Source organism: Chelonia mydas, chromosome 8 (assembly GCF_015237465.2).
Source record: "Chelonia mydas isolate rCheMyd1 chromosome 8, rCheMyd1.pri.v2, whole genome shotgun sequence".
Taxonomy (NCBI): Eukaryota; Metazoa; Chordata; order Testudines; family Cheloniidae; genus Chelonia; species Chelonia mydas.
In genome coordinates, this window is record NC_057854.1 from 82035684 (window position 1) to 82049508 (window position 13825).

At 45.0% G+C, this 13825-nt stretch overlaps 1 protein-coding gene across 8 annotated transcripts in view; it reads left to right on the top strand.

Annotated features, from left to right (window-relative positions):
* Positions 1–13825, top strand: part of ZZZ3 (zinc finger ZZ-type containing 3) — a 107502-nt gene that overhangs the window by 83959 nt on the left and 9718 nt on the right. For 3 of the 8 annotated variants that reach the window (XM_007062568.4, XM_043520809.1, XM_043520806.1), the window contains exons 6-10: positions 139–213; positions 453–554; positions 2244–2339; positions 5604–5756; positions 10384–10518. In XM_007062568.4, coding sequence (XP_007062630.1) covers positions 139–213; positions 453–554; positions 2244–2339; positions 5604–5756; positions 10384–10518 — 561 coding nt within the window. The remainder of the gene's footprint in view (positions 1–138; positions 214–452; positions 555–2243; positions 2340–5603; positions 5757–10383; positions 10519–13825) is intronic. The other 5 variants (XM_043520808.1, XM_043520807.1, XM_043520810.1 and 2 more) reach the window with 2 other exon arrangements.

Genomic DNA, 13825 nt, shown 5'->3' on the forward strand with positions numbered 1-13825 from the left:
AGATAGCTTTTTTCTGTCCTCTACCAAAATAATGTTTTCATGTATGTTTTTCTTTTACTTGGGTGGAAAAAGGGTTAAAGTCAAGTTATCCTAACTTTTTTTCTAAAGTCCTATTCCATGTTATATACTGTATTTAAGCAGATGATAAGAGGGCGACTTTGCGATGAGACCAAACCCGAAACTTTTAACCAGCTGTGGACTGTAGAAGAACAGGTAATGGGAAACCCTAGCTAGCTCGTAGACCATTTTGTAACTGAACAGTGATGTTCACCGAAATAAACTCAAATTGTGTAGTAACGTTTAAAGCGCATAACGCTTTGGAGTCAAAGATAACATGTATGTATTTATTCATTTTTTGCACCAGTTTGATTTTTTTTTTTTTTAGTGACAAGCCATGCCCCTTCTAGATAAGGTGTATTAATGTTTATGAACTTGTCTTGTGCTTGGTTTAGAAAAAACTTGAACAGTTACTCCTGAAGTACCCACCAGAGGAAGTAGAATCCCGACGGTGGCAGAAGATAGCTGATGAACTGGGAAATCGAACTGCAAAACAGGTAATGGAGAATTCTCTTGCATAAGTAATCATCTCTCTTGTTGCTTTGTAGACATTCCAGGAAATACTATACGGGGTAGGTGTCAGGTGGTCTTTTGCATAGTTTCTTCAGTAATGGAATTCTTATGTAGGATTTGCCTTGCAAAAGTCAGGTCGATTCATAAAGAGACAAGAATTTTTTAAAACTATAAAAAGTATTTTGGTTGGAAAAGAATTGATTGCTTCTGGGGGAAGGAACCTCACCAACAAATTCTTTGCTTTTGTTAGTGCCTATGCCCTGGGGACTACTGACATCAATTACTGCATCCTGAGGATGTTGAAATACATGCAAAATGGAGCTGCCCACATTCCATTTGGAGATTTTAAAATACTCATACTGGATTAAAAAAAAATCAGGAAAGTTGTCAAATCCTCAGATCCAACCTGTTAATATTTTGATGAAAAATGTAATCAGTCATCCAAAGCAAGGGCTGCAGCACTACTAACATCTCTACTAAGGGATCTGACCATAGGGCTCTTTGTTAGGACTCTTAAATGTGAAATTGTATTAATTTTTAATAAATGCCCACAAACCATGATTAAGCTGTCAGGTCTAATTGTTGTCCATTAGACTTTGTGCAGTGCAAGGCTGGATTAATGCTCCTGTGGGCCCGGGACTATTAGATTTTGTGGGGCCCCTGTATACAAGTCTTTTTCATGGGAGGAAGTTTGGTGCAGGAGGGGGCTGGGGCAGGGGATAGGGGTGTAGGAGGGGGATTCTGATCTGGGGCAGGGGATTGGGGTGTAGGAGGGGGTGCGAGGTGCAGGCTCCAGCTGGGAGGCACTTACCATAGGCAGCTCCCAGCCGGTGGCATAGCAGGGCTCAGGCAGGCTGCCTGCCTTGCATAGCCCAATGCCCCTCCTGGAAGCAGCCAGCTGCTGGCATGTCTCTGCGTGTCCTTCGCAGGAGGGGGACACTGTGTCTCCGTGCGCTCCCTGCACGCGCAAGCACCACCCCCACAGCTCCCATTGGCCAGGGGAACTGCGGGGGCAGTGCGTGGACACAGACACGGACACACACGGACACACACACACACCCCCCAGGGGCCAGCCACTGCTGGGAGCAGCATGGGGCCAGGCCAGACGCCCCTTTTAGCGGCCCAGAGACTGCTGCCTGTGATTTATTTTGCGGGGCCCCCCATGAGCTGGAGCCCCTGGTTGCATCCCCTAAAGCCCCTGCCTTAATCCGGCTATGGCCCTGTGACCAGCTGCTGACAGAGTCATTTACTTTTAACTCTTATCGTAAGGTACTGTGAATGCATAATATCTACTGTTGTCTATCGAGCAGAAAGACCGTATGAGGGACAGGTTCTTCTTCAACACTGTAGAGTGGGCAAATATGTCTAGGTCCACGATCTGAGAACACAATCACACACAATATCTTTGATGCAATTTCAGAATCAGAAACTTAACTGCTATGCTCAACCCCCAATTTTTTTTTTAACTCTTTGCAGAAGAATAACCTAGACATTTGCCTTTTATAAATATTACATAAAGTTTGGAATGTCATCTTTCTCTGAAGTTTGTGTTTTTCTTTAAGCACTTCAGTCAAACATTAGATTTTTAGTGGGTATTTGAATTCCTTATTTAAAGGTCATAGCGTATTTATTTATTCATCTAACACTTAATTAACTTATCTTGTTTCTTCTAGGTTGCCAGCAGGGTGCAAAAGTATTTCATAAAACTGACTAAAGCTGGCATTCCGGTACCAGGCAGAACTCCAAACTTATATTTATACTCCAAAAAGGTAAGACTACATTATAGCAGAAACTTCATATTTGCATGTGCATTTACATGCAAATTAGTTTTGAAAATACTAAGGATCCTACTTTAAAGTGCGGAATGGAACCTTTTTATTAAATAGACTGCTCATCCCAAGTGATATGTATCTATTATTTCACTGACAGAGGTATTTTTTACTGCTGTTAGCACCAGAGAGAAAGCTGGATTCTATTCTGGCTTGCACATCAACAGTTGTTTTAAGTAAGTTAGTTCCTGTTGCAGTGTCTTTATTGGTGATGAAGTGCCAATCAGAAGCACACACTTGAGTTTGCAGGGCTGGCAGGTTTGTTTACTCTCTTCCCTCAGTCCCCCTGCCCCTAGCACATGCACGCGTAAACTGAGCATATTTGATCTAGTAGTCATTTAAGACAAAAAAATATAGAATCCCAGCAATGGCATTTTCACAGTCACCTTTCAGAGAAGACCAAAACTTTAAATCCATAAAAAATAAAAAACACAGAAGATGAGTTTTCACAAAAATGAGTATATTTAAACTACCACGGCCATAGAGTTAACACTGTAACTGAATGCTTTTCTCAGGCCTGAACTCCTCTAAGATGTAAGATCATCCACTATTATTGTACATCATATTTGATTTTACTTAGTAAGTTCTTTGTGAACAAATCTCCACCCTCAGCCCTCCCAATCCCGTCCCCCTTGAATACAGTGTTGCTCTTGGAATGGTAGAGAAAAGAATAAGAATAGAAGGAGAAGTTCAATGAAGTTTCTGAGAATTCTTCCTAGTACTGGGAAGAGAAGAGAAACTCAAATGTATATTTAAAATAGTCATATGGATTGATGTATGCAGTGTTGTTGTAGCCACGTTAGTCCCAGGATATTAGAAAGATAAGGTGAGTGAGATCATCTCTTTTATTGGACCAACTTCTGTTGGTGAGAGATGTCCCATTTCCCAGACCTGAAGATGAGATCTTCGTAAGCTTGAAAGCTTGTCTCTCTTACCAACAGAAGTTGGCCCAATAAAAGATAGTATTTCACCCACCTTGTCTCTCTAACATGGATTGATGCAATTTTATGTGGCGCTCAGATGCTGTTGTGATGGTCATAGGATATGAAGTGACTTACTCAAGTTTACACAGGTTATAGAACACCCATCTCCCTGTTCTTCTGCTTACCATTTTGTCTTCATTATATGTATTTATCATTTTTTGGTGTGTAAGCTGTAGCACAGAGCACGTCATTGGCACCCTTTCATTGACATTAACAGAAAAGAAAATATAAACTGATAAAACATGAATATCAATTAAGCCATCTTAATGAGATTTAAGCCAGACTTCAGGGTCTTCAAAATTCTCAAAGGTGGGTGCAGTAATGTCCACAAAATCTGTTCACACCAGATAACTCTGCTAAAATGTATTTGCAATTAGAGGCCCGAATCCTGTAAAGATTTATGCACATGGCTTCAGTGTGTAAAGATAAGCACATATATGTCTTAGCAGCATCAGATCTTTAATTAAGAATGCTCGCCATCAGAATTATTTGTGCAGACAACCTTTCAGAAGAAGCTAACATTGCTGCCACTTTGAAAACTTAAAAATCACAGCCTCCTGGGTGGTGATTGTGCAGGGGGAGCCAATAGTGGTTGGTCCCTGCCCACCTCTGGAGACACAAGAGCTGGAGGAGCAGGCAGCCAGTGAGTTCCCCATCTTCCCAGGGCTAGTGGGGTCAGGCTTCAGCCCTCAGATGGAGGGTGGAAGGCTCCAGTCATGGAGCTTCAGGCTCCGTTCCCTGGCCGTACGGTGGCAAGCTTTGGCCCCAAGGTCACTCCCGTCTCCAGTGCCCCTGCCCCCCACTACCTCCATATCCGCCTGCCCATCCAGGGCTTAATTTATCTCAAAGCTTGCTGGGGCTGAGTAAGTCTGCTGTGAAAAGTGATATTTGTATGTTTGTTAATGCCACTTTTCACAGCAGACTTAGTAACTAGCACATCTTTAAAAAAAATAAAAAAAAAAAAAAAAAAAAAGAAAAGACAACCAAAAAAGCAAAAGACGTTAGAAAAAAGAGAAGAATGTACCTTATTTGTGTTTCTATTCTGTTTAGGCCCAGTAAAGAATAGAGACAACTGTACATTATTTTTATTATTGAGTCTGGAAAAAAATCCTACATAAATTACAATGATGTGGACATGTATATGTGCATATTTATTTGTTTTTCCTAAAGTTAATTAAGTAATTTAAGAAAAATTGTCAGAGTGGCCCACTGGCAAGAGATGGTGGCTGCACTCTGAGGCTACTGAAAATTTTTTTGATCTAGACAGACTTATTCATCAGATATTAGACGGACTTATGTTCAGTGCTGGGTAGGAGCTGGTGGTCATGGTACATGTAGGTACTAATGATATAGTGAAGGGTAGGAGACAGGTCCTGGAGGCCAAATTTATGCAGCTAGGTAAGAGCTTAAAGTCCAGGACCTTCACAGTAAGATTCTCTGAAATACTTCCTGTTCCATACGTAGGGCCAGAAAGACAGGCAGACCTGCAGGGTCTCAATGTGTGGATGAGCGATGGAGTGGGGAAGAGGGTTTTAGGTTTATTAGCAACTAGGGAACTTTTTAGGAAAGAGGAAACTATACAGTAAGGATGGGCTCCACCAATACCAAAATAGAACCAGGCTGCTGGCATATAAAATTAAAAAGATTGTAGTGGATTTTTTAAACTAAGGGCTGGGGGAAAGCCGACAGGTGTGGCAGAGCCAGGAATAGAACACAGGTCTCTTGACTCCAAGGCCTGTGCGCTTGCCAATAGGCCAAACTGCCTCTTTTCAATTTTTGACTCTGCCACAGTGTTTCTGTGTGACCTTGTCACTTCATATCTTTGTGCTACAGAGCCCAATCTGTAAAATGGGGATAATCCTGCTTCCTCTCTTTTCTCTTGTCTATCTTATTTATTTAAATTGTAAGCTCTTCAGGGCAGGGACTGTTCATTACTAGGGGTTTATCTAAAATAGGATTGTGTCACAGTATTTATGTATGGAACAGATAATAGAAAGCAATCTCCAAGGCATAATGTATTAATCTCTCAAGTGAATGCCCCCAGAACACTTGTACTAGGCTCAGAAGTGGATGCTGTCTGAAAATTTGTGGGAAAGATAAGAGATCACATATAAAAATTGTAAACATTTTGTCTACAGGTTTTATTGTTAGGAATTTCTTACTAAAAAAATAGTTTCTGAAGAATCTGATCTGAACATTATTCATCATTTTTCTACTACAGTCATCAAGCAGGCGACAGCACCCCCTAAATAAACATCTCTTCAAACCTTCAACATTCATGACATCCCATGAACCTCCAGTTTATATGGATGAGGATGATGACAGATCCAGTTTTCAGAGCCATATGGATGCTGCAGCAGAGGAGGAAGTATCGGTATGTCATTTAAACACAAAATTGCAAAATGTCTCACTCACGGTTTTTCTTGACTGTTTAAGTAGTAATATTTGGAAAAAGTGTCCTTACTTAAACATTGTCAGGTATATAGTAAACTGTTGCAAATTCAGTTGCATAAGCCAGGTGGAGCAGGAGATTGAATTCTGGCACCTCTTTGATGTGAAGAGTCAAGTACAGAAAATTCAGGGAAAGTCCAAACCAAAAAAAGAAGCAAACAAAAAACATGATACCATGGAAGGATTAGACCAGGGGTCGGCAACCAAAGACAGCATGCGAGCCGATTTTTAACGGCATGCTGCTGCCTGCCAGGTCCCCTCCCCTCCCGCACCTCTTCCCCCAGCGTGCTGGGTTCCTGCCCCTCCTCCTCTCCTTCCCTGCTGCCGATCAGCTGATGGCCCTTGCGAGGGAGGGGGAGAAGTGGTGGAGCCGCAGCACACATGCTGCTCCAGGAAGGAGGCGGAGAAGAGGTGGGGACACGGGGCCTTGGGGAAGGGGGATGGAATCAGAGCTTATCCACTCCAGCCCCCTGCCATGAGCCGCTCAGGCACACACCTCCAGCCCTCTTCCCTGACCCCTACACCCCCCACACACCCACCCAGCCCTCTGCCCTGACCCCTGCACCCCCCCACAACCCCAGCCCTGACTCCAGCCCCCCCACACCCCATGCCCTGACTCCTGCACCCTCCTCACATGCCCCCAGCCCTCTGCCCTGACCCCTGCATCCTCCTCACATGCCCCCAGCCCCCTGTCATGACCCCTGCACACCCCCAGCCCTCTTCCCTGACTCCAGCACCCCCCCCACATACCTAGCCCCCCCACACCCCATGCCCTGACTCCTGCACCCTCCTCACATGCCCCTTGCCCTGACTCCTGCACCCTCCTCACATACCCAGCCTCCCCACATCCTATGCCCTGACTCTTGCAGCCCACACATTCCCACCCCCACCCTGAGCATCAAACGGGAGCTCCTGCACCCACTGCACCGCTTGCACCAAATGGCAGCTGCCCAGGTAAGCACTCCACACCCAAACCTCCTGCCCCAACCCTGAGTCCCCTCCCGCATTCTAGCTCCTGGCCAGACCCTACACCCCAACCCCCAGCCTGCTCCTTCACTCCCAGCCCTGTGCTCAGTGCACTCACATCCTCCGCTCAGAGCAGAGAGAGAGGAAGAGAATGGGCTAGAACTAGGGAGAAGGTAGATACCCACTCTGTGTGGGCAGGGCTGGGATCCCAGACCAGCAGCGGGCTGAGCAGGGCCGGCAGCCAGGACCCTGGCTGGCAGGAGCCGGCAGACGGAATCCCAGACCGGCAGTGGGCTGAGTAGCAGTGGGCTGAGCCGGTCTAGGGTCCTGCCGGTCTAGGGTCCTGGCCGCTGGCCCCGCTCAGCCCGCTGCTTGTCTGGGGTTCTGGCTGCCGGCCCCTTGCCAGCCGGGGTCCTGGCCGCAGGCCCCACTCAGCCTGCTGCTGGCCTAAGTGAACGGAACCCCAGGCTGGCAGCAGGCTGAGCGGGCCGCTGGCGTAAGATCAGCATTTTAATTTAATTTTAAATGAAGCTTCTTAAACATTTTGAAAACCTTGTTTACTTTGCATACTACAATAGTTGAAGACTCGGCACACCACTTCTGAAAGGTTGCCGACCCCTAAATTAGACACTTCCGAAAACTTTTAATTGCACGTTCACATCTTCAAAAACAGTTCAGTCACTAACTGTGAATTATTCTGAACACCAGATAAAGTGTGTAGACCTATTTCTGCCTAAAGTGTTGCACCAAAAGGACTAAATCCTTTCATCATTCTTTGGTATAATTGCATCCCATACTATATATGGCTCTTTGTCTTACCTTAGTGGCTGGACTAATCGAGATTAGATGCAGAGGTCCACACAGACAACTCATCAGCAGTTGTCTCATCACAGACAACTCATCATTACGTATTCAGTGGACTGGGTTTGTGGGCTTATAACATAAACATCTTTTCATACTTCTTTACACAATACTGTATGTAGGGAATAAATCCTACCGCTGAAGATTATGGGTCTAGATTCTCCACTTGTGTAAAATCAGCATGACTCCACTGAAGTCAAGACAGAAGGATCTGGCCTGCTGAATTTATCACAGAATATCAGGGTTGGAAGGGACCTCAGGAGATCATCTAGTCCAACCCCCTGCTCAAAGCAGGACCAATCCCCATTTTTTGCCCCAGATCAACTAAACAGCCCCCTCAAGGATTGAACTCACAACCCTGGGTTTAGCAGGCCAATGCTCAAACCACTGAGCTATCCCACCCCCCCTAATTTATCTTTGTGCGAATGCTGGGGGGAGGGTGTTATCACTCACAAGCCTCACAGCATAACAAAAGGTAATGAGATTGTCCAGCACAGATCAGTTCAATTTTTCTCAGTGACTTTGTGACATGTACTGCATTTTCTTCATCTTAAATTGTTAGATACTCCTGAATCCATTGTTCAGTTCCAGCCACATCTCTTGTCTTTAGACATGCTCTGTCTTCTCCTTGTGACTTAATTTCTGAGCTGTCTGGGACATCTCTCTCTCCCATCCTTTACCAGCATATCTTACTATTACTTACTAGTAACTTACTATTTTTCTATATGAATCTTAAAAGAGGTGAAACAAGTATTTTTAAAAATTAATTAAATTTAATTAAATTAAAAAATTAAATGTTAAAATTTGCCTCTCTTTATCTTAACAAATCATTCTGGAATCAATTATACTTTTCTTCTGTGCACATATATATAATTTTTTGTACTACATTCTACATCTAGATTTTTTTTTTTTCCCCCCCAAACTGCTTACATTTCACCCCATGATACCACAATTATAGTAGATTTAGGGAGTCTATATTTCAACACCAGTTTTTCTTTTCAATTTTGCTACTAGTAGCTTTTGGTTTTGGTTTTTGCAATGGTAATGCTTGACTTGGTCCTATTTTAGGAAGCTTGGCTTACTCTTTTCATTCTTCATTAGTGCAGCATTTCAGATGGATATTTTTCTCGTTTGCAGTAATGTAGAAAGAGACAGGTGAGCTCCATTACCAGAAAGACCCTATTATTAAGGCTAAGTTTTTGTCATGGATGTTTTTAGTAAAAGTCACACACAGGTCACGGGCAATAATGAAAAATTCACAGAAGCCCCTGACCTGTCCGTGACTTTTACTAAAAATACCCATGACAAAATGGGTAGCCTGGGCAGCTGGCTACGGGGGCATTGGGAGCTCCAGGGATCTTGGGATCCCAGAGCTCTTGGGATCCCCCCTGCCTCCCTCCGGCCGGGAGCTCCATGGATCCCCACTTCCACCCATGGTGCATGGGAGCAGTGGGGATCCCCCCTGGCACCTGGGGTGGCCACGAGCAGCAGGGATTCCCCCTGCCGTAGCTGGGAACGGCAGGGTTCCCCCTTGCTGCCCAAAGTGTCCTGGAGCTGTGGGGTTCTCCCCTGCCACCTGTGGAGGCCAGGAGCTGCAGGGGTACCCCGCAGCTCCCCACCTGTGCAGGCAGCAGGGAAACCTGCAGCTCCCAGCAGGCGCTGGCTGAAGTCATGGAGGTCTTTGGAAGTCACAGATTCCGTGACCTCCGTGACTAAATCGCAGCCTTACCCATTATCAATGCAAAATGACAGTATTAGGAGAACAAAAATATCATGCCCTGCTGACAAAATGAGTAAATTGGATTGAATTTCAGGATTCAAAGCAGGGGTCTCAGGGTATGTCTACACTGCAGTTAAACACTTATGGCTGGCCCGGGTCTGTTAACTTGGGCTTGAGGAGCTCAAGCTGCTGGGCTATAAAATTGCAGTGTAGACAGTTGGGCTCAGGCTGGAGCCCAGGCACTGGGACCGTCTCCCCTAGCTAGGTCCCAGAGCTCAGGCTCCAGCCTTAGCTCAAACATCTACACTGCTGTTTTACAGCCCCAGAGCCCAAGCGCTGTGAGCCCGAGTCATCTGACACAGGCCAGGCATAGGTGTTCAATTGCAGTGTAGACATATCCACAGTGGCAGTTGCGTCATCTCAGAATGATTTTGTGGGGCATCACAGTGCAACCAGCAAGTAGTGGGAAGGGTTTATCTATAGTTCTTGACTCTGGAGGCACCATTTGCTGCCTGCTCCATAGTTAAGGATAAGGCCTTGTCTACACAGGGGAAATTGACTGGTATAGCTTATTCTGCATTAGCTGTGCTGGTCAACTTCCCTGTGTAGACAAGCCCTGAGTTGACTTTTTCATATAAAGCAGGAATTCAGCCACTTCTTTATGTATGGAAAATACAGCGCATCATCCCTAAAATTTTACAGCACTTTTACTTTGAGTATAAGATTAGTTTTCTGTGAATTTCCAAGCAAGTCCATTAATTAGTTTAGGAGTTAAAATTAACTAATTCAAAATGGGTCCTTTCAGAAATTTAGCAGCTGGTGTCAAACCTTTCCCGTGCCATTAACAATAGATTTCTTTCCCCAAATAATTCTTGTATGTCTCTTATGTAGTTTATTCTGTCAATATTTTTCTGAAAGAAATCTGATCACACTTTTATGTTGAAGGAAGGTAGATCTTCTCAGTAATGATATCCTCAAAGCAAAGGTTTTCTTTTTTGAACAGGATGAAGAAAGTATCCCGATAGCATATCGAGAATTACCTGAATACAAAGAACTGCTAGAGTTAAAAAAGTTGAAGAAGCAAAAACTCCAGCAGATGCATGCAGAAAGTGGATTTGTGCAGCATGTGGGCTTCAAGGTAAGGTATACTGGTAATCTGTTGTAACAGTAGAACCTCAAAGATACGAACACCAGAGTTACAGACTGGCTGGTCAACCGGACACCATGTGGAACCGGAAGCAAGCAAGCAGCAGCAGAGACCGAAAAAAAGAGCAAATGCTGTATTGTGCCTGTATTGCATTTTAAAGGTAGGCACATCTGGACTGCCTGTCCCCACTTGCGAGGCAGCCACTTACAGCTAGGAGGTGAAGACTCTGAGGTTCACAGGCACAGCTGTGAGCCCCCGCTGCCAGCCCAAGGCAGAGCAGGAGTAATGCTGCGGTCTGTGCCGCTTTCCTGTAAGCCGCAGGTGCTGATTTCACCCTCTTCCCTTGACCAGGAGGTGGACAAACTTGCAAGCTCAGTCCAAGCCTGGGAAAGAAGCTGCCACAGCCCAAGCTGCTTATGCTGCAAGGAAGCTGCTGGTGCTGGGGTGGGAGCTTCTGCTCTTGCGGCCAGTGTCTGGCCTGGAGCGTGAGCCCAAGCTACTGCCAGCATGCTGCGCTCTGGAGGAGCAGCTCAATTTTAAAGGGCCACAGCTTGCACAGCGCACTCACTGATGCCGTAGGGCCGCAGGGTGTCTCACTCATCACCCTTGCAGTCGGGGCTAGAACCAGCTGCCTGTCCCCATCCCCATGCACGGGGAAGCCACTTACACGTAGTAGGTGAAGATGCGGTTCAGAGTTAAAAACATTTCCAAGTTACAAACAACCTCCATTCCCAAGGTTTCTATAATTCTGAGGTTCTACTGTATTCAATTTAGTGTGAGCATTTTTTTTAAAACTAGCAGGAATTGGATTTTCTAAGAAAATAGGAAACTTTCCTTTTCAGAGTGATAGATATATAGGAAAAATAATGATGGAAATATGTAATCTCATAATGCAGGATTTTGTCTTAGAAATGTACAGACAGCACAATAAAACTCGCTGTAAAGAAAAATAAATGACTACAGCTATCTGCACTGGTTTGTGAAACTCCTCTTGGAATATAATCTCTTTTGGGGTACTGGGAGTATTAAACCTTAAGGGTGAAATTAATCCCAGTTAATAGTAGCTAAGTCTCCCAGTCACTTAAAAAGTTAGTCTTTCAGGAATTTGTCCTTTTGAAGGAAAAAAAAGCCAGAGATGTGGAATGATAACTTTGGTAGATCAATAGGTAGTGTACTGAGGCTGTAGGTGCAGCGAAAAATTGCAGCAGCATTTGGGCCAGCTCCAAGCAATTTTTGAAGAGAAGATTCAAGCAAGGAAATAAAATGATGTTGGTATGAGATGAATAAAAATAATATTTTTACACTTAACATACAGAGATGTGCTATCCGCAGCACCATCCGTTTCTAGGCAACATTGAAAAGGGAGGGAGTGCCCGAGGATACCTGTTCCAGTTTGAGGATTTTCAGTCATTACCAACAAGCTTCTTTGTAGCTGTTTCCAGAGGTGAAAGTAAGCCAGTACGCCCTGGTACGGCGTACCGGCAAGAGCCAGTGCGCCGTACCGGGACCGGCTTTCCCAGACAGCAATTTAAAGCCCTGGGGTAGTGGCGGTGGGGCTCTGGCGGGGATTTAAAGGGCCTGGGACTCCAGCCCCTGCTACCGCCCCGGGGCCCTTTAAATCGCAGCCGGAGCCCCACCGCTGCTACCCCAGAGCTTGGGCAGCAGGGCTCAGGCTGGGATTTAAAGGGCTTGGGGCTCCAGCAGCCGCTACCTTTAAAGCTCTGCCAGAGCCCAGAGCCCTGGGGTAGCGGTGGCAGTCTGGAGTCCCCAGGGCTCCTCAGTGATTTAAAGGGACCGGGGCTCCGCTGCAGTAGCGGCAGCTGGAGCCCTGGGCCCTTTAAATCGTGCCCTGGGCCCTTTAAACTGCCTCTGCAGCTGGTAGCTCGGGGGTGATTTAAAGGGCCTGGGACTCCCAGCCACCACTACCGCAGCTGGAGCCCCAGGCCCTTTAAATCAGGATTTAAAGGGCCCGGGGATTTAAGGCCCTGCCTCTTCCAGTTGAGGCCAAGCTCCCTGCTCAGGACTCCAGCGTACCAGTAAGTCCTTTAACTTACTTTCATCTCTGGCTGTTCCCCATGTATGCAGTCGTGCAGGAATTGCCTTGACTCCTTAGAGATGAGAAAGGGCTTATTGGGCTTTTTTGGTAGTAGCCTTTTCTATAAGAATGCAAGGTCATTCAGTCCAAGGAGACTGACATACACTTGAAAACTGAGACTATCAGGCTAGTAATATACTGATACTGACAGACTTATGTCACGGTATGGGAAAGCTGAGGCTTTTTTAAATGAATGCTATTATTGTCATTCAGAATAGAAAATATGGACTTTGAGCAGGAATATTGCAATTCTAGCTATGAAATATAATGGACAAAGTAATTTGAGTTACTGATTTAGTACTTTAATGTACTATATTCAAAATGTTATTAAGGTTACTAAATCAGAAGTTAGGAAATGCCAGAATTAAGGTTGTCCTTGCAACCATAATTTGTCCCCCTTGTGTGTATGCATCATGATACAGTTTTAGTTACATGAACACATACTTTATTTTTCCACTGGACTGCCAGCTCATTCAGTGCACAGTGTGGACGTTGCTTACTTAATGAATAGCTATTCAATAATTAGTTTTTTTCCTGATTGTTCAAAGTGTGGCTTCTTGCCTCATTTACTGCACATTATTGAAACCCTGGTCAGAATACACAATTGTTTATTTCTTCATGGGCTTTTTTTTGGTGCTTATCGCTTTAGTATCTGAGTGCTTCACAAACATTAATTAATTGTCACAACAGCCCTGTGAACTGGAGCGGGGGCGGGGGGGGGGTGATATTCTATTTTACAGATGGGGAACTGAGACTCAGTCACAGACCTGAGATTAAGGTCAAAAGTTGCCCCCAGTAGTGAGTGCCCAGTTTGAAATGATTAGAACCTCATTTTTCAGACTATGTAGCATTATATAGCACTTTATATGTTCTAAGTACAGCTTCCATTGATTTCAGTTCCAGCTCTGAGTGCTCAGCATTTCTGCATATCAGATCCCTGGGTCTCACTAATTGTGTGTTCGTTTTCTGGGTGCCTGTCTATGAAGAGTTTAAGTGATTTGTCTAGCATCACGTAGGAACTTTGTGGCTGAGGAAGGGATAGAATCCAGTTCTCTAGGACACCATTCAACTGCCTTAACCATGAGACCATCCTTCCTTTTCGTCCAGTCCTCTGCCTCATTCACTACACACCTTCCAACTTCTGCAACAAATGAAACAGAGTCCTGGAGACAACAGCCTCCTTTATTGTACAACCCTCATTCA